This window comes from Dicentrarchus labrax, unplaced genomic scaffold, assembly GCF_905237075.1.
Source record: "Dicentrarchus labrax unplaced genomic scaffold, dlabrax2021, whole genome shotgun sequence".
Classification (NCBI taxonomy): Eukaryota; Metazoa; Chordata; class Actinopteri; family Moronidae; genus Dicentrarchus; species Dicentrarchus labrax.
In genome coordinates, this window is record NW_026136703.1 from 23,871,835 (window position 1) to 23,898,378 (window position 26,544).

Consider the following 26,544-nt stretch of genomic DNA (forward strand, 5'->3'; position numbering starts at 1 on the left):
CCCTTCGATGGAGTCATGTCAGCCTGTTGGCTCAGCCAGCAAAACTGTTTAACAACGAAATTATGCTGCTGCACGGTACGACTGAGACAAACAGTTGTATTATTACGAATTTATTCTCGTAATTTCCCAAAAAAATAAAATATATTTTTTTTCTTAGTCTGGCTCTAATACTCCGTCTTGGTTCCCAACCTCTATCCTTAACATATTTAAATCAAATGGGGGGATTAGGGTGGATTTTGAGCAGATTATTTCTTGTGAGCATCCGATATGAACCATTTTTTATTAGTTTTGTCTGTATTATGTTTTTGTTGTCTATCAACCATACAGATTTAATAGGCGTCTTTTTTTGTTGTTGTTGATAAATTCAGTTTTTATTCTCCCTGAAACAGTTAACACAGGACGAGGCGGTTTATGTGAGAGTGAAAGCTCAGTGAATGTATATGTTCATTTATTCAATATTCAAGTTTATATGTTAAATTAATAATCTAAACTTTAAAAATAACAATTTCATTTGGTTTTTCTTCACAGAAATAAACAAAATCTGATATCGGCCCGACTAATTGTAGTGACTTGAGCTTCTGCAGGTAACATTTTTAGCATTCACCTTCCTCTGGAACTTTCTATTGTATCTCACAGTCTTCCTCAGCAGCTCATTGGCTGTATTCAGACTTATTCTGGTCTCTTTACGGAAAAACTCTTCATGATTAAACTGACAAAAACCTCAGTCACACATTTAATCTTTGGGCAGATGTTAGGGAAAGCTGTCCTGTAACTGTCAGATCACAGGTTTGATTCCTGCAGCAGACGTGTGTGTGAGAGCGAGAGAGAGACACTTACTCCGGATGAGAGCTTAAATTTTAATGCCCGTCTCCAGCGGGGAGTTTGTGATGCATGAAATGTCTCTTTTTTTATTCCCAGCCTCCCTCGGCGCTACTGTACGCTTTCTTAAAATAACCCCGAGTAGGCATTTTTTAAAAAGTTTGCAAAGCTTGTGATCACCTTTTTAAAAAGAAACCTGTCAGGTCCTCACGTCTTCCCTAGAGAGCTGCGAGACTCAGGAACAATAACAGATAAATAAATAAATAAAAACGCATTAGCATAACACTAATCAAGACACGCTGTCTTTATTTTGCAGTGGGAATACAAATTCAAAACACAACCATCCATGGGAGCATTCACACAGCTTGGGGTTTTTAAATCCAGTCTCAGTGTGCTTTTTGTACAAGCGCGTCTCGGAGGAGAAACAGCGAAAGCCCGTCACAATCAATGCAGTTAAAGGCGACTTAAGAAAACCATATTTTGGAGAAAGAAAAGAGAGAGATGCGATACCTTTGTTTCAGTCACAGAACACATTCCTGTCGTTTGCAGAAAGAAAAAGGCAAAGCAGCAACAAACAGCGAGGAACAGATTAAAAGAGAAAATAAAGCTCGATGAGGAAGATCTTTTCTCTCCTGGTGGATCCAACATCAGTTTTACTTTCTAACATCCGTTCATAGGTCACATAATAAACCTCTGCGCTGTGTACGATCTGTCAGTTCAACCGTAGCTTCAGCGTAGTGTTTGTTACACAGACTTTAGGTGTAATTAAATGTGCTAAAATTGGACATTGATGAGATTAACAACTCTCTCATCTACATTAGGAAATCACTAGTGATTGGCTAACTTAGCTTAGCATAAAGACTGGAAACAGCAGGAAACTTTTTTTAGTCTTTAGAGACATTTTAGTGTTTTAGTTTTTGCGTTATGTGACAAATTTAGAGGCGTTGATTTACTAGTGACGGACAGAAAGTCTGTGTAATAACACGTGTTGGCTGAATATAACTTGATATAACACGATGTATCAGAGTTTAGATAACTGTTGTAGTTGAAGTACAGATGGTGGAAAAAGTCTCTCCTCACTGAAATGAACTTTGGTGCAGTGAAATACAAAACATTCCTCAATGACTACATTCAAATCGAGGGCAGGAAAATGAAAACCTCTCAACCTCTACGTCTCTCGCTCCGTTCGACCTTCGGTGTAAATGCATCGGGCCGACAGAAGTCCGAGAGCCGCCGTTCAGTCCCCACCGGATCTGAATCTTTTAAACTCTCCGACTAATGGACTCCTGCGCCACCAGGTTCAGACACTCCACATGACCCCGAGCTGCTTTTAGCGGTCCAGCTGTTTGTTGGGGGGGAGAGATACAGAGGACTGAACACAGGAGGGAGATGTTTACTGATTCAGATTCATCAAATAAAAACCACCTTTCAATTCAATTTCCATCCGTTTTTTTAAAGACTATCGACATATTTCCCAGAAAATACACGACCTCCTCTTCTTTTTAAAAATAGTATTTAAACAAAAAGGTCCAAGAGGAGCTTTAAGACTTGTCAACAAATCCCATAAAAAGACCAATTTCCAGGACGTTTTCCAGGAGTTTTCTTTTCTTTCTTCAGTATAGGACGAGAAATGGTTATATAATTTACAGGTAGGCCGCGTAGGGAGTCAGCGTTCACTGCACACGCCGCACGTAGCTGATTAACTTTTTTATTTACTACATTTTACACAAATCAAGTAGGATTTCCTTTATTTTACATAAAAATTCATCTTCTAGAAAGGGAAAGTGTTTGTTGCACGTACAGTTAACATCACTGTGCATGTATTTATCATCCGAAACAACAATTTATAGCTTTGAGTCTAATTCATGTTTGGTTTTACTTCAGGTGGCCGATCTGAGTGAGGAGCTTAAACACAATTAAACATTTCCAGGACAACAGAGATTATTTCCAGAACCTTTGGTCATTTTGATTAATTTCCAGTTGTTTCCACGACTGGAAAACTGATATCTAAACCTCTAGATTTTCCATCCTGCCTACACTCACTAGAGCACCAAATGTGGATTAATGCGCTGCACAAAATAGTCCCCAACAAATGCACCGTTTCCTCCAGCGTCCAGCTGATTTTAGGAAATAACTGAGCCTTTTTTTTAAAGATCTGCATTGATTTGTTGGCAGATTCTTGGTTTTGGTCTTTTCATGAGATTTTCTCGACAAAAAACAAAAATAAGAGACACAACGATCGTCTGCCTCGTCCTTTTTAAAAATGCGGCTCCTTGACTTTCACTTTAGTACAAACCATCAAATCTCATAAACCAATCATCCGACAGACTTTCACACTCATGCAGGGACGTTAACGCCTTCTTTTAGACCTATAAAACCCAGCGTCCTCTCTTCTGGTGAACACACACGGCTGCAAAAAACGCATCAAAAACACTTTTATCGACTCAAATTCCAGAAGTAAAATTGGTTTGTTAGTGTACTTTAGGGGGGAACCAGAGTCCGTATATATATATATACACACACAGCACAGAATAAAAAGGAGCAGCGGTGATTTTTGGGGGATTTCGGACTTGCTCCATCTCGCTGGCGTAGACTCGAACTCCAGCAACAGTTATAAAATGGTGCTTTACCTTTGTTAAGTTTGTACTTAGGAACCACAGAGTATAAATGTGTACGGTTGCCAGGACGCCGACTCATTCAGGCGCCAATTAAAAATAAAAAAAACAGAGGCTTCGAGACGCTATGATGGACAGAAACATTTCTAAGCGACATTTTTCTTCAACATAGTGTAAAAACTTATTTAAAAATAAAAGGAAGCAATGTACAGAAGTTGCGAGGATTAAATGTACATCTTTATATATATATATATATATAATTACTGCATACAAAAAAACAGAGCATGTGAACTTAAGGTGTGTTCGGGTTGGTTTGGTCTGAGAGAGCATAAGGTTTCGCTGTGAGGAAGCATCTGTTGCAACAACAGCCAGGCAGGCTGACGATGTTTAATCTAATTTCCCCCCCCTCTCCTCACCACCACCCGCCCCCGTATGAGTCAGCGCCATACCCAGGAGGCCGAGCTGCAGGCGACGTGCCAGAAAATGCCTTCCAACAGCAGCTTAATGCACATAAAAAGGGTCTGTGGGAGTTCACTGGGACGCGGTTTTGTTGTGGTTGAACAACAAAGATCTGCTTCAGCTTTGTTGCTTTAATTAACGTGTGTGAGAGAGATTTGTTGTCGGTTCAGACGTTTGACCCTTTATTTATTTGTAAAAGTTTGCGTTCACACTGCGAGCAAACCAGCGAGTCAGAGGAGAACCATCCCCCCCCGCCCAACACAACAGAGCCGAGAGCACAGGGACTCTGATGAAAAAAGAAAGGTTGGCCTCGGCTCTCGCCATCGTCAGCTGTTAGCGGTCGATCAGATACGAGCCAGAGCCTTCCCGTTTGCCTACTGAGGTATTTTCACCTCATGAGCGGGTTGGCGAGCAAACGGAAACTGATTAGAGACGAACAAATCTTCCACTTCTTGACACCTTCAGGGTCCATTAAGTAGCTGTTAGTTACGGAGCTTTCTATCATGTCACATTTCTCTGAGCACTTAAAAGGATTTAAAAGTGGATTGAATGTTTATTCTTATACATAAAGCTGCAAAATAGGATCTAATCTATCTTTGTGATAAAGATAAAATGTGATATTATAATGAAAAGATGCTCTGGCCAACAGTTATTGTTCTACAGATTGAATGAATCATGTTTGTTTGGTAGAAACACCAACAAAAGTCACATCATCACCATGATTTTAAACCTTTTTTCAGTGAAAATGAACATTTTTTTTCTAACTAATAACTATATAAATATACTAATATATAGCTAATATTACTGAACTTTCATCTTAATTGTATAATATAATCTTAACATCTGGTAAGTTTGCCCAATTGTTGTAATTGTTGTTCAATCCAATGTTGGACTGAAGGTTTTTAACTCTTAAAATTGCCTAAAATCTTGTCTTTAAACCTTTATTATGGTGATTTAATTCAATATATCGAACCAAATCATAACAAGTTACCTCAGGACACTTTTCAGAGAGACACTACAGACCGTACTCCTTTTTTTTTTTTTGCCACTTGAGGTAAATAAATTGACATATTATGACCTTTATAAAGTAGATTGACGAATGAGTTAGAGAACGGTTTACAAATCCAGATATAGAAGATCATTAGCATCATGTTTGTGTCCACCTGATGAATATAAAACCTATATTTATTCTCTTTTAGCTCCGTTTTCTCCAGAGAAAAAATGTCTCTTCATCTGTTAAACGCTCCACCAGCTGGTCTCTAACGGCGTCTGTCTGCTGTTTGCAGCTGAGCAGGTTGCGTTCAGTGGAGTTTGTTTTGCTGCTATAAAACAACACTAATGAGACTGAACCAAAACAACGAGCTGAAAGATGCTACAATGCTGCGTAAAGCTGAGGAAGCTCTCTTAGCTTTAACTGTAACTGGCTACCGTAGAAACATGGTGGTTGAACATGGCGTTGATTCTTACTGTCAGGTGATTATAGAGCTAAAGACGTCATTTAAAAGCTATAAAGATGATGTGATATGATTGAAAGCTCTGGAAGTGGAGCTACTAAATGAGGTGCGATTGTCCAATTTCGAGGTCAAGAATGATTTGAAATAATAAAATAAATCTTCTGCAGAAAAAACAAACATCTTTTCGTGTATTTTTTTTAGGTCAGCAGGAAGCTGTGAAGTCGGGGAGTTATTCTGTTTTGTCAGTTGAATTTCGTCTCCTGTCGCCCCGATTGCGTTCCTCCGTCAGCGAGGCTGTTCGCAGTGTGAAAGCACAACGTGACTCATTTCTTTTATTGCCTCCTTTATCCACTAATTACTGACCGCAACCACCTTTAAGTCTTCATCAGGGAACAAACACTGATTCGGGGGGGAAAGAAAGAAAGAAAAGGAAAAAAGCTTCAATTTCTTGACAAGTTAGTGCAAATGTTCAAAGGTGCCTCCTCATCAACACATTCAGTGCTTCAGCGTTGATCAATATCGAAATGAGCAGCCGCTCGCTCCTCAGCCGCACTACAATGCTGCTTTTATATTTCACACAAACTGGTTCAAAGGGGGAGAAAATAAAGGCACAGAGATTTGGACTTCTCTCCCAGTCCTCCCCCCTCCCTCCCTCCCTCCCTCCCTCCCAACGTCTCTTGGGGCGGCAGCTTCGAGAAGTTTCTAGAAGGCTCTGTCGACCGCGATCACCATCAATACTCTCTCCGCCGCACACAGGACCCGACTGCTGGACCCTGTGAGCTTCAGCCTTGATGCGTCAATCCAGCGGATATCGCCGCCTCCCTTCCTCTTCCTCTTCCTCTCCCCGGGGACCTCTCTCACTGTCGCACTCCTCCATCAGGAGAAAGCAGTGGGTTAGAAAACAAAAAGCTAAAGCAGCAGCAGCAGCAGCAGCCACCGCCCTCCTCTCCTCCGTCTCTGAGCTCCGACCGGGTCCATTTATAGCCGAGCGCAATCGTACAAAGTCACAACAAACATCTGAAGCGTATTACAGACTAACAGCTACACAAGCAGCGGGGGGGGTACTGTTAGCAGGCCGCCTCACAAAACAACATCGACGCCTCCGTTAGGGATGCACCGATCGGGAGATTCAGGGTCGATACCGATACTTGATTTTTGTTACGAATCACTTTCTTACTTTAATTGCAAAAGAAGAATGAAATCAGACATTTGACTGTTTGAACTAACTGAAGTTATTTATTTACAACAACAAGAGGTCGGTGCCGATACTGGCGGACATATTGGTATCGCGTTGGCGTTTGTGTCATCCGATTTGCGCCGATACGAAAACAGTTTTTTTCCGGTATTTAATGCATTAAGGTTCGTAGTTTTCACAGTACTGATGATTTCTCTTTTTATTTATTCTTTTCTCAGTTAATTTCCAGAATCTGTTGTCGATGTTAAATTATTTCACAGGTTGAAGAATATTTAATTTAAAACATTCTTTAATTCAATTATTTGTTTAAGAAAGCAGCTTTCTGAGTTGCATCGTCTAATCACTCACTATATTGTCTGTTATATCTGTTACTTTTAAATCACTGATCAGTACCGACCTCAAACAACCCACATCGGTCCGGACACAAAATCTGCCACTGACGTAGACGAACGGCGTCTTATGTGAGTCAACAATGTGAATATCGGTGCATCCCTCGTCCTCCGAACCTCAGCTTGCTCTTTTTTTGGTGTTTTTTTTGTCCTGTCGTCATTTGACCGGTTGCCCGCGACAGCTGTGGCGTGCAGGGTTTTAGGAGAGTTTGCCACAGTCGTGTGAATTGGAGCGCTACCAAAGACACGGACCAAATGCTGAGGGGATAAACAGGGGTCACGCGGGAGTGGAGAGTGACCTTAACATCAATAATGCAAAACTGTTCTCTCTCTAATTACATCTCTGTTTAAACACAGATTGCCCGGCTTCATACCAGCCACAGCACTGCCTCCAATGTTTCACCTTTTGATGCTAAAAATCTTTTCTCAATTGTGCAACAAAGCACATTTTCACTACGGATTAAAATGAATTTCCCATTTAACATTTGTTCACGCCATCTGCTTCGCCAAAGAGAATCCGACCAAAATTTGATTTCAATGCAAAAAAAAACAAAAACAAGAAAAACACTTATTTGGGGATATTTTAACGCCCTAAATCGGCACAGTACCAACAGGTATCGCAATCTGGACCGAGCTTTAGTCTCACGGTGGCAGCAGGGCGGCTCTCCCCCCCAGTTAGGTCTCTGTATTTAAAACATCTCCATTAAACAAACTGACTCTCGGATTCATCAGATCGGACGGGTAAGCCACCGCTCAGCAATCCATCACACTCCGCTAATTCATCGATATCAAGAGCAGTCAGGAGGATACGACCACTAGAACAGGCATTATTTAGAGCTTTGGCAGCAGGCTTCAAACACACACACACACACACACACACCAAATACGACGACAACAGACGACAACACACACACACACACACACACACACACACACGTTCACGTACGGGAGAGTTAAAAAGAAAAAAAATCTTCCAAAAAGCACCAAAATAAAAAATAAAAATGTAAAAGTGTGTCTTCACAAAAGGAGTTCTGTGTTCTTCTCAGCAGGGTCGGCCACAACTTCCACAAACAGACAAAAGATAAGCGCTGCTGCAGTGCATTCTGGGGATTTGAGTCAATATTTACAGCCCGTGGAATGATAACGTACGAGTTTGTTTTGTTCTTCTTCTTTTTTTTTTTTTTTTTTTTATTTACACACATTATCAGCTCCTTTCGTTCCTGCAGCGTCGTCCCATCCGGTGTCCCCGCCTAGCAACGCGGCTAGCAACGCCGTGATCCGTGTTTTTAAACCAACCGATCAATCGATCGATCAATACTCCCACTCGTCTGTCTTCATGTCCAGGTAGTTGAGAATGTTCTGGGCGAACTTCACCGCCTGCTTCCGCGCCATCTTGGTGGTCTCGTCGCCCTGCGGGTCCACGGCGTCCAGCGTCAGCAGCTGTTTGGTCAGCAGCTCCTCCAGCATCATGTAGCTCTTGTCGGCCCGCTTGCCGTCGAAGCCCAGAACCTGGGCCTGGAGGTCCGACAGGCTCCCCAGGACCAGCCACACGGCCCGGTGCGACGGGTGCTCGCTGGGGCCCGGCTGGCGGCGGGCCAGGGCCTCGCGGAGGTCCAGGAAGGTGATGATGGCTTGGACCTCCACCACGGCGCGGCGGCGGGCCTCTCTGATGCACGGGTTCTTGGCCGTGTCCACCTGGTCCAGGTGGGTGAGGAGGCTCTGCAGCTCGGCTTTGGGCCTGAAGCTAAGATCTCCCATCACGCAGTGCCGCAGGACGCCCTCTCGCAGGTGGGAGACGTGAGCTCGCACCGCCTCGATCTCGCGGATGGAGTTGTTCTGCGCCAAGTCGTATCTGAGGAAACAAACCGAGAAAACTGGCGATGATCAACCCGGAAATAATATCAGAATCAGCACCAATGAAGCACCAGAAGCATTTATATATAGTATAAAGTCTTATTATATTAATGTTATATTAATGTGGGTTCCTTTTGTTACAGTAAAATGCTTTTGCAGCAGGAAACCAGCGGTGTAATGTGACAAAGTAAGAATAATTTAACTAATAAAATGTCCATTTTACGATGTATTTCCCGTAAGCATCTTCGTAACTTAACACAAAATCAAATAGGAATTAATTTGTGAACTTAACACAAACTGAAAGCAAGCAGATTTTGTGAATCAGTTTGGTCCAAGTTAGATAGTTAAAGTTGTTCTTTATGCTGAAGAAGACCTGGTTTTTCTCTGAGTGTAATGTAGACTCTATTTAGAAAGAGCTGTACATGTTTAAAATGCTTCATAATTCTCAAAATGAACAGCATTTACTTGTACTTACAACACTTAATACGACACAGTTTTCACATTTCATATCAGAAAATAATACTTAAGTACAGTAAATATTAGACACTTTAACTTCTACTTCTTCTAAGTAATTTTCTGGCAAGATATTTTTACTTCCCTGCCCCAGACTGAGGCGTCTGAGAGCGGAGGACAACAACACCAACGAGAATCACAATTAATACCACTGAAATAAAAGCATCTGTCAAGTAATGTCATATTAAATCTACCTGAGGTCGCCCTTTAACCCTTAAAATGTATTAATTTAGGTAGGGACCTTATTTTACTCATAAAACTCTGCTGTATAACTAATATATGTTTAATCTTGAATCCTATTTTAGTCAGGCAGTATTTTTTATTTAATCCGGTCTGAAAGCTGCGAGCAAATAAACATTTAAATGCTGAGATTTTAACCATCTGTGCCAAAAGCACAAACACATTTTCTACTCCATTAAGATATGTTTATTATTTTCATACTGTATTAAAACAACCTTTTTTTTTTTTGTAACTCTTAGTTGAAGGTCAAAAACTAGGCAGAACAAATAAAAACATGTGAATGGAGTTGGTGCTTAAATCAGTGCTCGAGTCTGCTGTTCTACATAATGAAGGACCTGGTAGGCGTATTGTTGCTATGAGTGCTTCTCTGCTGATGTGAGTCTAACTCACTCCCGACAGCGCAGCGTGATTCAAATCAAAACTCAACAACAATCGCCGGTCCCTCCTCCGACAGTGGCATCAGCTCGTGTGCTCTGTGAGGACTCTGAGGTATAGATATTGTTTAAGTGGTACTTGCTGGTGGGAGGAAGTAAAATGAATCGTCATTAAGTCATTTTTAAGCAAAATTCAGAGACTCTCTTTAATTTCTTTGGTTTTAAACTGTTGGTTGAACAAAACTTGACACCTGAAGACTTCACCTTCTGGATTTTTCTGACATTAAATGGAAATAATGTGCAGATTAATGGATAATAATCGTTATTGGTGACCTACCTGCGTGTGTCCTCTCCCTCCCCCTCCAGGTCCAGGTGCTTCAGCAGCCCGTTTATCTCCTCCACCACTTGTTTCCGGTAATTTCTGATCGCCGCGTTCCCGGAAACGTCCAGAGCGTCCAGCTCCACCTGCATCTCCGTCAGGATTCGTGACAGGTGCGCGCAGCTGTCCCTCCCACTCAGACCCATCAGCAGCGCCACCAGCTGACTGCGCGCCACGCTCACCTTCACCATCACCTGGTTGATGTGGTGCACGGCCTCGTGGGTGTCCCCCGAGAGCGGCAGGGAGAGCGTCTGCTGCTGCGTGCGCCCTTCGATCACGTCCTGCACGGCGCACAGACGCGTCAGCGCCCGGTAGCGCGCCTTGCGGAGCGGCACCCTCCCCTCGGTCTTGACCTGTGTGAGCCTCAGCACGAGCTCCTGCAGAGCGTCCACCAGCTCGTCGTTTATTTCCGCCACCCCGCCGGATCGTTGAGGTGCCACCACGCGTTCGTCCACCAGCCGCCGCGCCTCGTTGCTCAGCTCCTCGATGGCCTGACGGGATGGATGAGTGGCGTTCTCCTCCAGGTAGCGCAGCAGGCCCTCCACCTCCTGCGCCGCCCTCTTCCGTGCGCCCTGCAGCTCCGGTTTGCCCTCCGTGTCCACCTGGTCCACGTCCAGCAGCAGCCGCGTCAGCTCGCGCTCCAGACGCTTATAGTCTCGGTCGTTCTGCAGGCCGCTGAAGGTGCAGACCTGAGGCCCCAGAGACGCCACCTCCTTCTGGACCTCGTACAGCCGCATCATGGCAGGGTGCTGCGGATGATACGGCTGCTGCTGCTGCTCCATTGGATGCTGCTGCTGCTGCGGGCCGCCATGGTCCATCCTCTTCCCGCCATCAAAGGGCTTCCCAAACAGGCTGAGGCGGCATGAAAGGAAAAGAGAACAATGAGCGACAATCCAGAGCAGGCGGAAACGGAGCCTCAGCAGAGCTCACATTGCTGTCTACCGGCCAGAACGGGTGGATTACTCCAAAAGTTTCTTTACAGACGCTCACAGCCAACACGGGTTGAACAGGACCTCCAACTAATGTCTGGATCCCGGCCAAAGCTGCTGGCGTAAAGACAGACTCTGCAACCACAGCCCAACATTTAAATCTCCACCAACTCCTGGGGAATTTACAACAATATGGTGGGATTTAAACGCCATTAGCCCCGTTCTCACATGCTACTTAATATGTTAATAATGTGGCGTCGTGTGTGTAAAACAAGAATTCTCTCTCCATCTTTCTCTCCATCTCCAGTTAGATATGACCTTTTGATATCACCACAATGGCTGTTATGTTGCACTGGAGACTGTCGCCCACTGAAACTAAAAATAAATAAATAAATAAATCATAGACTTTAAAGGATAAAAGTGTTGTGCATCTCTAATGTTCAGCCAATACTGTCACACACACACACATAACATGTCAGAAATCCCAGCCTGCGGGCTAAAGAGCCATCAAACATGAACATAATCCATCTTATGTGTGAGCAATCCTGACTCTGTCTCCAGAAATGTTCCCCGCTTTATCCATCAGACACAAACTGAAGCTCAAATGTACGATTTGTCTCATTTCCTTCAAGCCTTTTTTTTGGTCGATCTGTATCTGAGGTCTGGAAGCTGGTACTTGGATCAGTGTCTGAAATATCTGATACCAATACGTCCATCAATATTCATCTTTGATGAGGAGTCTTGAATTTATTAGAAGTATTAAGAAGCTTTAAAAATAAACTCGTCAGTTTTCTCTGGAGGACGAACTAAAGGTGACGTCTTTTCTAAATTACACCCCAATAATTAAGTTCTTGTTAATTATCGGCCAATATGAAGAGAATATCATCCATTCCGGCAAAAAATCCAAAAGGTTTTAAGAGTTTAAGATAAAAAAAAATCTTCTGCTGACCTCCATTAATTAAGGTTTCACCCAGTTGTTGTAATTATAACTTTATTTAACGAGGAAATGTCTAACCAGAGATTAAAAATGTATTTTTTTTTACTGTAAAGTGGCAAACAGACTTTAACCAGAAGAGGTAAAGAAGAGTTTCTCTTTAATATCAATGACATGTGCAGGGTTTAATTGGTTTTAGAGCCACTGACCTCTTTAATTAATGTATTAATGAGCAGAAAATCATAACAAAACATAAACAGAGTTATAAACAGAGTCAGATACTGTAAATATGTCCCTCTAGGTGCTCTCAGAACATAACAATTGTCTCACATTTGAGTACAAAAATGTACAGAAACCATCAAACAGAGAGATCTTTTCCCCGACCTTGACCTCCTTTGTTGAGTCGACTCCTCGTTAGACACAAACTCTGTGTGACGACCCGGCTACAGGCGAGACCAGAACAAATGCCCACATCGTATATATATTCACAGGAGATCTCCGTCGTTACAACCGTGCAAGAAAATGAATGAGGTTAACCTACATTCGCTCTCCACATGAAGAACGTGACGACCATTCACAGTGTCGCTGTGCTTTCCCATCGGGCTCGGTGGCTGGCGGTCGGCGGCTCTTTAATCCACATTAACAAGGATTTCTGGCTGCACGTCGAGCTTTAATAGATACTGAGGAGGAAACATAACAGCTGACCAACACCCCAAACTATCACACACACAGACACCGGTACGGTGAGATCTCCTCACTCCTTCGTCTCGTAAAGTGTGTCACAGGTGCCTCGAGCTGTGGAACGTGTTCCCGACTCAACGCCGCCGACAAATATGTCATCAGCACAAAATTCACCGTCCGACTGAAAACGGCTCTTAAACCAAAAACCGTCCTCCAATTTCTTCTCTTATCGAGCCTCAGTGTCGTTCTCCAAAGGTTTTAAAAGAGGACGACACGTTCTGTAGTCAGTGTGTCTTGTAGTCATTTTGTGTCTCTCTGAGGTCGTTATATGTCTGTTTGTAGTCATTTTGTGTCTTTGTAGTCATTTTATGTCTCTATATAGTCATTTTGTGTCTCTTTGTAGTCATTGTATCGCTCTGTAGTCATTTAGTGTCTGTTTGTAGTCATTTTGTGTCTCTTTGAGGCTGTTTTGTCTCTCTGTAGTCATTTTGTGTCTTTGTAGTCATTTAGTGTATCTTTGTAGTCATTTTGTATCTTTTAATAGTCGTCTATTTTGTGTTATTGCAGTTGTGCGTTTCTTTGTAGTTTTTTTCACACGTAGTTGTCTCATTGAAGTAAATTTGCGTCTCTGCAGTTGTTTTGCATCCCTTTGTAGTCGTCGTTGCAGCTATTCTTGGTCACTTTTTGTGTCTTTACGGTCGTTACGAGTCTCTTTTGGCAACATTTTGGAGGCGAACCAGGTATTTACTTCACACTGGAGATGAAGAGCGACTGTCTGACTCCTGTCCAAAGCTTCTTGCCACCGCAGATCCACAAAATCCTACAGCGCACTACACACAAAGTGTTGTGGGAAGCCATCAAAGAAGAAACAAAGCCTGAGACGCAGGTTCTGTTTTCTTAAAATGGAAGAAAATTCTGCTTTAAATTCCTTCACTGTATTTGAATCAAAGCCTCCGTATCCTGTGCAGCTTTACTCTGAAGTGGATTGGTTGGCAGGTAACGTCATAATACTTCTGATCAGGAGCAAAAACAATGCGATCCATACTTTTAACTCAGCTCTGTGACTTTACACCCCCCCCCAATCACAATGCAAACCTTTAACCTACTGAACCGAAGAAACTCCAGCATTAAAACAAATTCTACTTTAGATTTTGACGGAGACAAAGACGAGGAAAGAGCGAGAAGCAAACTGAGGACATATATATTTATACATTCCTCTTCCACAAACGCCCAGCCGACATCAAAGTGAACTTTCTACATCTGCAGGCTAATACAACCGGATTAAGATAAGGGGGAAAGATTTTAGTTTCAGCACAGGAACACGGCTCAGGGGAGAGAGGCTGCATCACGAGGACAGGCTGTCATTATCGGCGTGATGAGATACGGTTGCACATACGATGTTTGGTTATTCGCAGCATCAATAACAATTATTAGAGCAGACGGGATTATGTATCAGCATTCCCTAAAGTACTTTTATGTAAGGGTGGCGGTGGCGGTGGTGGCGGCGAGGGGATGGGCATTTCCAGAACGCACGCCGAGAGCCAAGAGAGTATTTATTAGGATAATCTCAGCAAAATCCGCCCCGGCCTGGCAAACACCTCGTCCCTTAATTTGATCCAAGAGAGACAAGGAGGAGGAAAAAAATGGATGGGGGGGAGGAGGAGGGTGAGGGAGGGAGGGAGGGAGGGAGGGGGGGACGGCTCCAGCCTGATGTGATGGATTTAAAGGCTAAGAATAGGGTTTGCTAGTAGGAATCAGTCTTCCCTCCCATGAGTCACACAGCATGCAACATGCAACCAAAATCTCCACCCACCCCCCCCACCCGTTTAACCATATGCACCTTCACCCCCCGCCCCCAAAAAAACCCCACCCCAACCACCCCAACCACCACACACCGCTTCCCTCCAGGCTGCATGCACCGGTCCTGCACAGCTTTTTTTTTTTTTTGCGCATTATGTCACCACAAAAAAAAAAAAGGGAGAAGGTAAAATCATACAAGCAGAAAACCAACACACACACACACACACACCTCCACACACACACACACACACACACACCTCCACACACACACACACACACACACCACACACACACACACACACACACACACACACACACACCCCTCCACACACACACACACACACACCCCTCCACACACACACACACACACACACACACACACACACACACACACACACACACACACACACACACACACACACACACACACACACACACACACATATTTCTCACCTTTTCAAAACTCCGAACACATTCGCGCACATTTTTGCGGATGTCTGTTTCCATCAGCCAACGCAGGGCGTCCAAATCCCCCCCCACCTCTTCCTCCTCCTCTTCCTCCTCTTCCTCCTCCACCAGCAGCAGTGAGATAAAATGAAGAGGAGGAGGTATCGATGGTGGAGCTCCGGTCAGCTTCCTACCGACCGACCGACTGACTGACAGACTGACTGACTGACTGCGGTCGGGCTGGTGTCGCCCCTCCCCACACACACACACACACACACACACACACACACACACACAGTTAATAAACAACCCCCGGACTGTGTCTGTCCTCCCGCGGTCGGGTACCGGCTGCTGTGACGTCGGTGAGCCGAACCGGAGCCGGCGCTGTGTGGATGCTATTGTCTGCCGTTAAGCTAGCTGCCGCTGATCACCTGACCGCCCCCCCCTCCCCCTCCCTCCCGGTCCAGTCTTTCTTTATGTTTTAATGTCTCACACGTTAACGGCACCGAGCCTCTGGGATACCGCCACTCTTACCTGCAGAGCCAGCGTACCGCCATCGGAACCGTCGCGGGAAAGTGCGCACCTCCTCCGGTTAAAGCTACACATTAGCCCACCTAGCTACCTCCGTTACCGTCCGAGGGGCTCCCGCCGGATGAACTAACGCGGAGTTTAGTCTTCGCTCATCTGCGGAGGAAATAAAACTGTTTCCTCCGAGTTGGCGCCCCTCGACGAACACGAGGAGGGAGTCGAGGTTTGATGAACGTAAAGTCAAATCCACATCGACAGAGAAGGAAGTGCGCGGACGCGTTGTTTAGACGCCGAGCGAGTTGCGGGTTTTTAACGCAGTGTTAGTTTTGGTTGTCCGATGTTGGTGGCGCTCCATTTGGCGGTGCCGTCGTGCCGTTTGTAACGTGGCGGCAAGGGCGGGGATATACTGAACAAATACTTCTTCAATGATAGTAAATAAAGTTTATTTTTAAATTATACATTTAAAACACTAAATTAAATGAATTAACACTCACAATGCTACATGTATCTTATGGTATTCAGTTCAATTCCTTTGGTTTGTTGTTATTTGGGACAGAAAATATATTTAAATTAGTTTTTTATTATTATATTATTTAAATCTTCTAATTTTATATTGTACGTTTTATCCATGGACACAAACGGTCTGAAGGGAAACCCTGAATATTCGCCACTGCAAGTATGAAATGAAACAGTACTAAAGCCATCAGGACACTTTTTAATTAAAATAAATGTTATTTTTCTACATATTTGGTAAAAATTGTACCTTTTACTCACAGAATTTACATAACAGCCCGTATATTTTCTCATATATTATACTATACTTATTATTAATTCTTTATTCTATATTAGTACAGACACACACAGACAAGTATAATTACTTAATCATATCATTCCTACAATAATAAACAATTACTGCACTTTTAACACTGGTTGTCTGTCATACATCTTATTTAATATAGAGCTATTTATTTTAGTTTTTGCTTTATCTGTTCTTATTTATGTCCTTGTGCTGCTGCAACACCTGAATTTCCCCTCTGAGGATGAATAAAGACTTATTTTAAGATTTACAGACAAAATCTTTGATCAGTTTATAAAACAATAATCATTGATCGATGTATAAAATCTACTTATACAATAATTTGACCCAAACCTGTCGGGTTCAGGCCCAAAACTGCTGTCGTAGGTCGGTTGTAGGTTATTTTTTTAAATGTATATACAGGCTATTTAATATTTTATTAATAATGCACGTGACTATAATTAATTAATTTGTCATTTATTAGTTTTATTTGTCACATGTACTATAATATATGCACCATGTAGTTTTTTATTAGGCTTGTAATAAACTATTCAAATTGTTTATTTTAAGCAGAAATTCGGGTTCGGGCACAATAAGATAAGTTTTTGTAAATTTAAATATTTAATTAATAATGAATGTAACTATAATTAATGTATTTGTTTTATAATTACTATATAATATACACAATGTAGTTTATATATTATATTATATTATATTAAACTTGTAATAAACTATTTAAATATTTAATTAATAATGAATGTAACTGTAATTAATGTATTTGTTTTATAATTATTATATTATATACACAATGTAGTTTATATATTATATTATATTATATTATATTATATTATATTTTATTATATTATATTTTATTATATTATATTATATTTTATTATATTATATTATATTATATTTTATTGTATTTTATTATATTTTATTATATTATATTATATTATATTATATTTTATTATATTTTATTATATTTTATGTTATTATATTTTATTATATTATATTAAACTTGTAATAAACTATTTAAATTATTTACTTTTGGGTCCTCACCACCAGTGTAGTTGGGGAGGGGGAAACCCCGCCCGGCTGGCTCAACCCGGTGACCATTTGGAGCCCCGCCCTTGAACTGCGGTCCTCACGTGACCAAACGGTCGGTTGTGGAAGGGCACCGACGTGAGGACGAGCTGTAGGTTAACGTGAACCGACCGGGGCTGTCTGTACTGTAACCGTCGCTCATTGTTCTCCTCCAAACAGCCGTTTTACTGTCAGTTAATTAAAATGGCGGCTGTAACAACGTCAACGGTAACAGCGGCGGCGGGAAGTTTGACCTGGAGGAGGTTCGGTTCGGCTCTGCGGTCTCACCGGTTACCGGCGGTCCACAGTCGGCGGTGCAGCTCCACACGGGAAACACAGCGGGACAACAAGCCACAGGTTTGAACTCCAAAGCAAATAACTTACAACGGACAGTGAATCTAACGGCTACCGACGGTTTATAGGTTGAATGTCAGACTCACAGGCAGCGGTAATGGCGGCTGTTACAGGCACTTGTTTACAGTTCTCTCTCTCTCTCTCTCTCTCTCTCTCTCTCTCTCTCTCTCTCTCTGTGTTGCTATGATACTGTTGCCCTCTTTTATTTTGAAATGTTTTTTTTAAATAATTTTAGTATATTTCAGAATAATGTGCATTATATTATCGTATCGTCATTATTGATGCATTAAAGCTCCCGTGTGTAACATTTAGGAGGATCTATCGGCAGGAATTATATATTATAATCATAGGTTTGTTTTTATTTGTGTATAATCACCTGAAAAAATAAGAATAATTGTGTTTTAGTTAATTAAAGCTTCTACTAAACTAATAAACCCGACACACTGGTTCTTTAATGGGTTCATTACTTTAACCTGGTGGAGCTTATTTCACCTTCTTTATGTACTGCAGAGTAGCTTAATCCATAAATATGCATCATAATTTATTAGTTGATTATATTTTGTATTATTAATTTAAATCTGAAAAGTAGCTAGCAACTAGTAATAACCGAAGTGCAATAAAAAGTGCAATATTTGTGTCATAAAAAAGTACAAGTACCCTTAAATTTGTACTTAAGTACAGTACATGAGTAAATGTACTGAATTATTATTATTATTATGTTTTAAGTAGCATAGAGTTAGCTATATCTGCATATTATTCTACAACTTCGCATTGTAAATGACAATAAAATAACCTTGAATCTCTGAAAAGTAAAAATACACATTATGCAAAGTGGTTTAATTCACTATTATATTATTAAATTGTTATTATTGATGCATTAAGTAGCATTTGGATCCTGTAACTGCAGCGAAAGGGTTGTTTAATCTATAGCAATGCATCATATTTTGTATTTATTGATCTTTTTTTATGAATAAACAAACATCTGTGTTATCTACAGTTTATGTATTTACCTGTTTTCTGGTTTTGGAGGTCTGCGTCTCGCTGCTCGTCTCATCTCGCCGTCTGGTTAGAAATGATAAGCAGGTTCCTGTAAATCAGCTGTTTATTTAAAAACCACGTGACGTCCTGTATCTGTATCTGTGTACAAACTGTTTACTCACTTTATTCATATTAAAGCTGCAGAGTGGCACCCGGACCTTCAGCCTCCCAATCCGGTTTAAAAGCTTCCTTACTTTCATTGTTTCTGTTTCTGTGTTTTTAGAGATCTGCCGTCAGACCGGCTCCCAGCTCCACGCACGACTGGATCGGTCCACCAAACCCTCTCTCCAACCTGCGGCCGATCGTTTACCACGTCCCCGAGAACGAGACAGAGCTGGAGAAACGTCTGCGGCACCTGAGGCAGGAGACCGAGGACTGGAACCACGACTTCTGGACCAATCAGAACATCACCTTCAGCAAGGTCAGTATTTTATGTCATGAAAGTCATTTTAAGAGCTTTTTTTTATCGTTCACGGGGAGGGAAAGACCAAATATGTTTATGTTTTGTTCACCCTGAGATGCCTGATAAAGATTTATGTTCAATAAACTTTAAGTTCTATACTTTCTTTTATACTCAAAGGATAATAAAATATATTGCTAAAATCAAGAAATGTAAGATTAACTAATGAATCCTTATATTTGTAGTACTAGTTGAGCATTATTTGGGTTTTAAAACAGCCTCTGTGTCCTTTTGTATTGCTAATATTTCACAGTTAATGATAATAATTTACATAATAACCAGAATAATGCTCATCAATGGAAGCAGAGATGAACTAAAATCCACTCAAAAAAGTTAAATATAATTGAAATTAACTGCAACTAACTAAAGTATGTTTCAGGTCAGACTGCAGGTAATAGTTATTTCCATTAATCTCTTCATTATATAATATATTTATTAGTAGCATATATTAGTCTATGAAGTGCAGGTAAAAAGGTTCCCGAGATCTTTTTGTCCAAAATCTAAAATATTATTTATAGCATTTTGAATTTACACTGTTAATAAAAACAGAATCTGGACCCAGTTCTTGTTTGGATAAATGATGTAAACGATCAATAGATGATCAATTAGTTGTTTATAATTCAGTTGATCCATTGATTGTTTCAGCAGTTACATAAATAAATACCAGGTTTACTGCGATCGCAGCAGAACGGCACAGTCCGATCTGATCTGAGCCTCTGAGTCCCTGCAGGCCCCCGACAGCTGACCCTACAGCTGACCTCTGACCTCTGACCTCTGACCGGAGGCAGAGCAGATCATCATTGACATTATTAATGAAGCGTAGCTCTTAGGAAAGGAGGAAAGTCTTTATTTTCACCAGCAGGGGGAAGCATCGCACAACAGAGCTCAGTGTATGTGTATGTTTGCTACCTGTACATATATATAATTATATTTTATTTATATATATATATATATATATAAATATATATATATAAATAAAATATAATTATATATATATGTCAGAATGGACTGATTCCCTTTCTTGTTCAAGGATTTATGTTCAGACTCTAACATGGAAATAAATACCTTGAGTTTGATATTAAACGGCAGAGATATTTAAAGACATTTTTTAATTGAATGTGTTACTATTAAAATGTTTTGGGAACCTTTTTATAGATAATCAGGGTTCTGATTCAGACTGTCTATAGCGTTTGCTATACGGTACAAAAAAACGTGTCGGATTCTAATTGTGTGCATCCGTTTGTTATATATGTTTTCTAACTGGCTTAGACCACTCGGTTTGCCTCATTTATTTCATTTTGAATTGTTTGAGATGTCTCTGCAGCAGTTATGTTATAAAATCTAAAGAGAGAATGAAAAATAACAGCATATTTTTATTGCTCCCTGCAGCAAAAGGAGGCTTTCATCATTTCACAACTGAACGCTAAAGGCCTGACTGTGCGTGACGAGCAAGGTGAGCTTCTCCACATAAGTGTTTAATGTCTCACTCGCAGGTTAAGACTCTGGTGCACAGCAAACGCTCTCCGGTGCAAAGGCTTTACTCAGAAAAGAAGATTAAACCCTTGAATATGATTAAAAACTCATAATACGTGTCAGACGACGTTATAAATGAAGCCTGACAGACTTAAAACTGACACAACCACAGTGAGCTGAAGGGATTTTATGTAACAGCAGGAGATTTAAATAGGAAACGTATCTTAATGAGAATATAATGTTTGTCTTCTCCCTCCCCTTCAGGACGGCGGCGGACCCTGAACAGCGAAGAAATGGCCGTGTTTTACAAAAGCTTCTTGGACAAAAACAGAGTACGACATGCAAATTACAACAAGTGAGTTGTTTTGTAGCTCGGTGTCCCCCCCCCGTCCCCCGTCCCTCCGCGGGGGAGCTGTGGGCTTTCGACCGACGCTGTTGTATACTGTACCTTGTGTATTAAGGGAACAACAAACATCGCCCGCTTTGAAGAGCTTTCTGTGAATTAGCATTGCAAAGTGGCTGACTTTTAGGTTTCCAGCCCCTCTCCTGCTGCTTTTAGGTTTTTATTTTTAGTGAGTGGGGCTTTAAACTCTTATTGTCTCAGGTGAGAGTAAATCAAAAGGAATAACAACATGTCTTCTCCCCAGGTGTTACTGCTTTCTTGGCTCAGTTCATTTCTAATCTGCATACTGTACAAATGATTTTATATCTTTGTCCTGTGCAGTGAAATATTGCTGTTGATCTACATTTATTCCCACGTTTTTTTCCAGTTTTGTTCATGTTTTTAAGGTTAGCAGCTACTGTGGCTCGAGCTTTGATGGTCACTAGAAGCACATTCATGGCCGTTTGTAGACGCTTCTGTGTGGCACTCGTGTTGTAACGTAATTTGTAATAGCTGGTTTCAACCAGTAGAGGGCGCTCATTGTGCATATTTACACTAACATTTGCACTAAAATGTCAAAATTTGGACCTGAATTAGTTTCCAGCTGTAAATATTGGTTTGGGGGGTTTTATTTACTCTTTAAATGATGTCACCATTAGATGAAATACTATAAAATGTTCTGTATTTGGAGGAAAAATCATAATATAACTCAATATAAAAATATCTGTATCGTGTGTCGATGTCGTATTTATACAGCAGAATGTGTAAGTACAATATAGTGTAATATCCAGTGTGAGCTGAGCTCCCATGAAAGCAGTGAAATTATACATCTGTGGGGGTTTGTTAATACATTATTAGCATATTAATCATAAATAATTTATTTCTCAGTGTGATGAGTATTATTTCTCTCTGCTCTCTCTAACAGCGCCTAAAATAATAACATCTGCTTTCATATGGCACCAAAAAGGTGATAGTGTCCCCAGATTGTTGGTCCAAAAGAGTTTAAGTGTGAGTAAACAGGAATATACTCGTGTAATTATAAAGTTTTTACTCTTCTCTCTCTCTTTTCCCTCCTTTTCACCTCCAGCGAATGGTACCGACGAAACTTCACCATCACTCTGCTCATGGGCCGAGTCGCCCTGAACAACATGTGGAAGACGGTTACTGATCGACGCAGCGGCAGGAAAAACAAGCTCCAACCTCCTGATGAGAAATAAAACATTCACCCACACTCCGCTCTTTGATTTAAACTGCTGTTTTATCTGATCTGATGGGCGATTTGTCTCTTTTCTGCTTCTGTTTCTGGTGCGTGGTTGACTCGATCAGATCCCCCCTCAGCTCCTGGAATATGTTTACGCCGCTCGCTTGGAGACAAAGAAGAAGATGAGCTGTTCTTATAATCGCATTACATTGAAAAACTGTCAGAAACCTTAAGGAGCTTCACATCAGCAGGGCTGTTCGCTACAAACATCAATTAAATAAATGGAGCTAGGCTATTAAGACCGGCCTGAAATTCATGTCTAACAACCTGTCTGCATTTACTGGATGCTCAGGATCTCTGATTAATTCAGTAATTGATTTGCAGAGGTGTGTGTTTAACTTTATCCTGTAGCAGCGTTGCGTTAATATCTGCAGACAGCAGAGAAACTGACACTGTTACTTAAATGAGGGTTTAAATTCAGGACTTTTACTAAAGGAATACTTCCTCCACTGCTGCTGGAGATAGACTGAAGCAGATTAAGAGGTTTTTTTACACTAAATATCATATTAGCTCACAAAATATGATTTTTAAAATCATATAAGTGTCAATATGTTAATAAGTCATTCATATATAGTAATTAAAATAATAAATGGTGAGGTATTATTTTTTTATCTATATATATGTATATTTATTGTTTAGAGCTGACATGATTAGACTTATCAATTTGTTGATGATCATATTATTGATTAATTGTCTTAACTTAGTTATTTATCAAGCAAAAAAGACATTTCCAGGTTTTAACTTGTCAAATGGGATCATTTTCCTGCCTTCTTGTGTTTGATATTATAAACTGAACGGCTTTGACTTTGGGACGGTTGGTCTGATAAAACATTGTGGTTTTTAGGAAATTATGAACGGCATTTTTCACTATTTTCAGATCTTTTATAGACCAAATAAGTAATTGATTAATAGCCAGCGTATATGACAGTATATACAATATGCATCGCATGGGTAGGTGTGTTTGAGTGATGGTATTGGCAGTTGCTAAATACATTGCACATAAATAAACAGGACAACAAGCTAAACTACTATTTACAGTTATATATATATATATATAATAAGACAGTTGATAATGGTGCAGAGTTCAAAGGATGCTGGAATAAATATTTACATGCAGGTTTCTATGTGTACATGAGGTAAGGGAGTGATGGTTAAAAAAAAAACTTAATTTCATCGATGAAAAAACTAAATAAATAGTAAACAGCTTACAGGTAAAGCAGATATTAGAATCACAGGTTTATTATGAAGTAATCCACTACTAAAACACTACTAAAACCACAGAAATAAGCAGCATTATCAGTAACTTGTCGTTACTCGGAGTATTAAATAAATCTGGCTGCTCCACTTTAATCCGGCCCAGGGATGACATCATCACCGAGGCAGAGAAAGGGGGCGGGGCTTCGGGAGGGGGGTAACGCCATTTCCACTCACCGCGCAGGCGCAGCCGACTCTCAGTCGCCGACCCGGGGGGAGCTGTCACCGTCTTCCTCGGCCCCCCTCATGAAGCCGCTCTCCAGCTAACAGTTAACCTGTTTCCTGCCATGGAAGCAGCGGAGGACCGGCTCTTCTACTCCTCTCACGGCTCTGATTAAAAAAAAAAAAAAAAAAGTCGGCGGGTATTTTTTTTTTTAGTTGTTGTTGTTGACAGTTAGTGCTAAGCTAAGGTGGCTAGCTATGTGGCTAGCTGGTCATCGTTAACGGCGGGTTGACGCGGTGACGCTCCAACGGCTGTCGGCTTCAACAGCAACAACCGGATACTCTGTTGGGTTTTTTATTATAATAACTTAATATATTTTAATACGTATCGACGGCGAAAGGAAGGACACCTCCATCTTTTTAAAAATAAATAGAAGATAAAAGAGGAAAAACCAGCTACATTGGCGACGGATGTCCTGGAGAACGGTAAGAATGGCTCCGGGTATTTCCTGGAAGCCCTCATTAGCTAACGTTAATTAACCACTTACTAAAACAAATAACGTGTTTCTTCTTGTGTCACTGCGGCAAACGGCAGGCGTTATTGTTATTAATGGTGTATAATGACCGCACACCTGTTTTAAAAGCATTGCCTACCCTTTTTTTTTAATTTAATTTAATTTTTTATTTGGATGTGTGGCTGGTTGTTTACGTTGATTGCAGGAATTAGACGCCGCGGTAAGCACATTAACTGTCACTGAGAGGCTCGGTGTTGTTGTTGTTGGCAGTGTGAAAAAGGTATGGCTGACTGGTTCTTCAGGTTAATCCATGTGTTAGGTGAGATAGCCAGGTGGAGGTGGGGGTGTGGGGGGTGGGGGGGGGGACTACACAGGAACACGGGATGAATTAAAAGCTGGAAGCAACAACCCCACCGAAAGTCTCGATGTTGAATTTGTCTTGTGATGAGTTCGCTTTCATTGATATTCAGAGCAGGGGAGCTGAGAGCTGTGAAAAGCTGCCCTGTGTTGAGCTGACAGCTTCAGAGGAGACAGTGGAGCTCAGTGTGGGGACCCACAGCTGGGGGAGCTGGAGACTGGAGAGGTGTCTGGTGAATATATCTGAAGATGTAACACACAATCTGGGAGTCTACAGTAAAGGCTGCACAGTTGATCTCAATGTGGACGAGTGGAATATCCTCATTAGAGAAGCTGTAGTGTTTTTATTGGTGAATGTGTGACTAAAGAGAGGCACTGACCTACAAATCTCCAGGTTTAACAAAACACGTTTGTTTGGTGCAGAATGATTTTAATATTTGTTTTAATTTGATCAATAGTTGAGATTAAAGACAGACATTCAGTCTATGAGTCTGCTCTGTATCACAGGACGGGGGTTCCTACACGTCCTGGGAAACCTGGAAAACCTTGAACTTTTAGAGACCAGTCATGGTGAACACCTGGAAACTGGAGCTGCACAATATGGTAAAAACATCATATTGCAATTCGTTCATTTTCATTTTCACTGATAAAACAATTAAAATCCTGATGAAGTGGAGTCTGTAGCAAACAGTCATGTCCTCTTAAATCTGGAGAACAAGATTTGTAGAGCATCACCTCTCTAAAGCTCTGCAGCTCTTCATTATAATGCGGTTTATTCAAACATTTTATCTGCTCCTTGCAGTTAAATAATTGCAGCGTATATTACAGCTTCAGTATTTTGACTTAAAAATGGATTAAAATGACCAAATATCCTGAAAGTAATCTATGTCGTCCTGGAAATGTTTAACTTTATTTTATCCTGTGCTGTGGCCAAATTAATGTTAACAGTTGGAGGAAAACTGTTGTTAATAGACCTTTTTTTTAAAGCATGAATGAAATAGTAGGTTAAACACAGGTGTTACTAATGAAACTAATTAAGTTCCTTGAGGTCAAACAGAGTATGAATATGGAAATGCTCTGCTACACTAAATGGAACGACGCCTTCATTAGTATCAATGGCCACACCTGGGTTTACACTACTATCTACTATAAAAATGTCTATTTGGAACGAGTGGGAACGCTGACTGAATTTTTGTTTACCCTGCTAGTCTTTAATGTTTAATCCACCCAAAGGAGTACTCATGACAACCTGCGGGGGCTCCTCCCCCAGGCTAACACCCCTCTGCTCTCCAGGGACCGGCTTGTTGTTGGCTCAGAGATCCCAGAGGTTTTGAGTGTTGACCCTTTTTTATATAGTTCTTTCTTTGCTGGTGGGAAATGGTCATTACGTGTTGTCACTGCAGATTTTGTTGTAATGCTGCAGGTGAAGCATATAAAGCAGCAGAAACTAAAACGTGACGCCTGATAAAACCCGACACTTTCTCTTTACTGTTGTGATTTGTAGTTTTATACATGGTACTTTCTATATCAGCATCATGAGGCTGAAACCAATGATAATGTTTGAGAGTTTTAAAAATGTAGTAAACAATATTCTTTTTATTTTTTTCTAAAGAAACACAAAATGTAAACAGATGTGTTTGATACAGATTCCTTAAATTCTTCTTAAACTGTAATTAGGATGCTGTTTCTTAAGTACCGTAGACATCTTTTGCCATTTATTGTTATTTATTGGCCGACATCGACGCTGCACCAATATATCTGCAGTGAACTCATCTCAGTTGATATCAGCCCGGCGGATT

The 26,544-nt window shown here is 41.1% G+C and overlaps 3 protein-coding genes across 10 annotated transcripts in view; 2 read left to right on the plus strand and 1 right to left on the minus strand.

The window, feature by feature from the left end:
• Window positions 1-1,099: 1,099 nt before the first annotated feature.
• Window positions 1,100-18,902, minus strand: bag5 (BCL2 associated athanogene 5). Of its 3 annotated transcripts, none has more exons than XM_051385302.1 (3): window positions 18,854-18,902; window positions 10,250-11,143; window positions 1,100-8,783 (listed from the first exon to the last, which is right to left on the minus strand). In XM_051385302.1, exons 1-3 carry the CDS (start codon window positions 18,895-18,897, stop codon window positions 8,243-8,245), a joined length of 1,479 nt encoding a protein of 492 aa, XP_051241262.1. In that variant the 5' UTR covers window positions 18,898-18,902; the 3' UTR covers window positions 1,100-8,242. The 3 variants fall into 3 exon arrangements, with proteins under 3 accessions (XP_051241262.1, XP_051241276.1, XP_051241268.1); XM_051385316.1 differs by lacking the exon at window positions 18,854-18,902 and adding an exon at window positions 15,617-17,125; XM_051385308.1 differs by lacking the exon at window positions 18,854-18,902 and adding an exon at window positions 15,089-17,123.
• LOC127355003 (cytochrome c oxidase assembly factor 8) lies at window positions 17,508-22,713 on the plus strand. The gene is made up of 5 exons (XM_051385430.1): window positions 17,508-17,846; window positions 19,105-19,302; window positions 20,731-20,794; window positions 21,079-21,169; window positions 22,284-22,713. Exons 1-5 carry the CDS (start codon window positions 17,694-17,696, stop codon window positions 22,411-22,413), a joined length of 636 nt encoding a protein of 211 aa, XP_051241390.1. The 5' UTR covers window positions 17,508-17,693; the 3' UTR covers window positions 22,414-22,713.
• Window positions 22,714-23,892: 1,179 nt separating this feature from the next.
• klc1a (kinesin light chain 1a) overlaps window positions 23,893-26,544 on the plus strand; it is a 52,014-nt gene continuing 49,362 nt past the window's right edge. For 4 of the 6 annotated variants that reach the window (XM_051385188.1, XM_051385211.1, XM_051385203.1 and 1 more), the window contains exon 1: window positions 23,893-24,359. The gene's annotated coding sequence lies outside the window, so the exon portion shown is untranslated. Of the gene's footprint in view, window positions 24,360-24,858; window positions 24,979-25,252; window positions 25,349-26,544 lie in introns of all 6 variants that reach the window. The other 2 variants (XM_051385195.1, XM_051385228.1) reach the window with 2 other exon arrangements.

What these genes read in the sequence shown, in the direction of transcription:
- LOC127355003 (XM_051385430.1), top strand. Translation starts at nt 17,694, where the DNA reads ATGGCGGCTGTAACAACGTCAACGGTAACAGCGGCGGCGGGAAGTTTG. An exon ending in AGCGGGACAACAAGCCACAG is followed by an intron (nt 17,847 to 19,104) that starts GTTTGAACTCCA and finishes CTGTGTTTTTAG; the next exon opens with AGATCTGCCGTCAGACCGGC. An exon ending in AGAACATCACCTTCAGCAAG is followed by an intron (nt 19,303 to 20,730) that starts GTCAGTATTTTA and finishes TGCTCCCTGCAG; the next exon opens with CAAAAGGAGGCTTTCATCAT.
- bag5 (XM_051385302.1), bottom strand. Translation starts at nt 18,897, where the DNA reads ATGAGACGAGCAGCGAGACGCAGACCTCCAAAACCAGAAAACAG. An exon ending in CCTCCAAAACCAGAAAACAG is followed by an intron (nt 11,144 to 18,853) that starts GTAAATACATAA and finishes ATGCCGCCTCAG; the next exon opens with CCTGTTTGGGAAGCCCTTTG. An exon ending in GAGGGAGAGGACACACGCAG is followed by an intron (nt 8,784 to 10,249) that starts GTAGGTCACCAA and finishes TTGTTTCCTCAG; the next exon opens with ATACGACTTGGCGCAGAACA.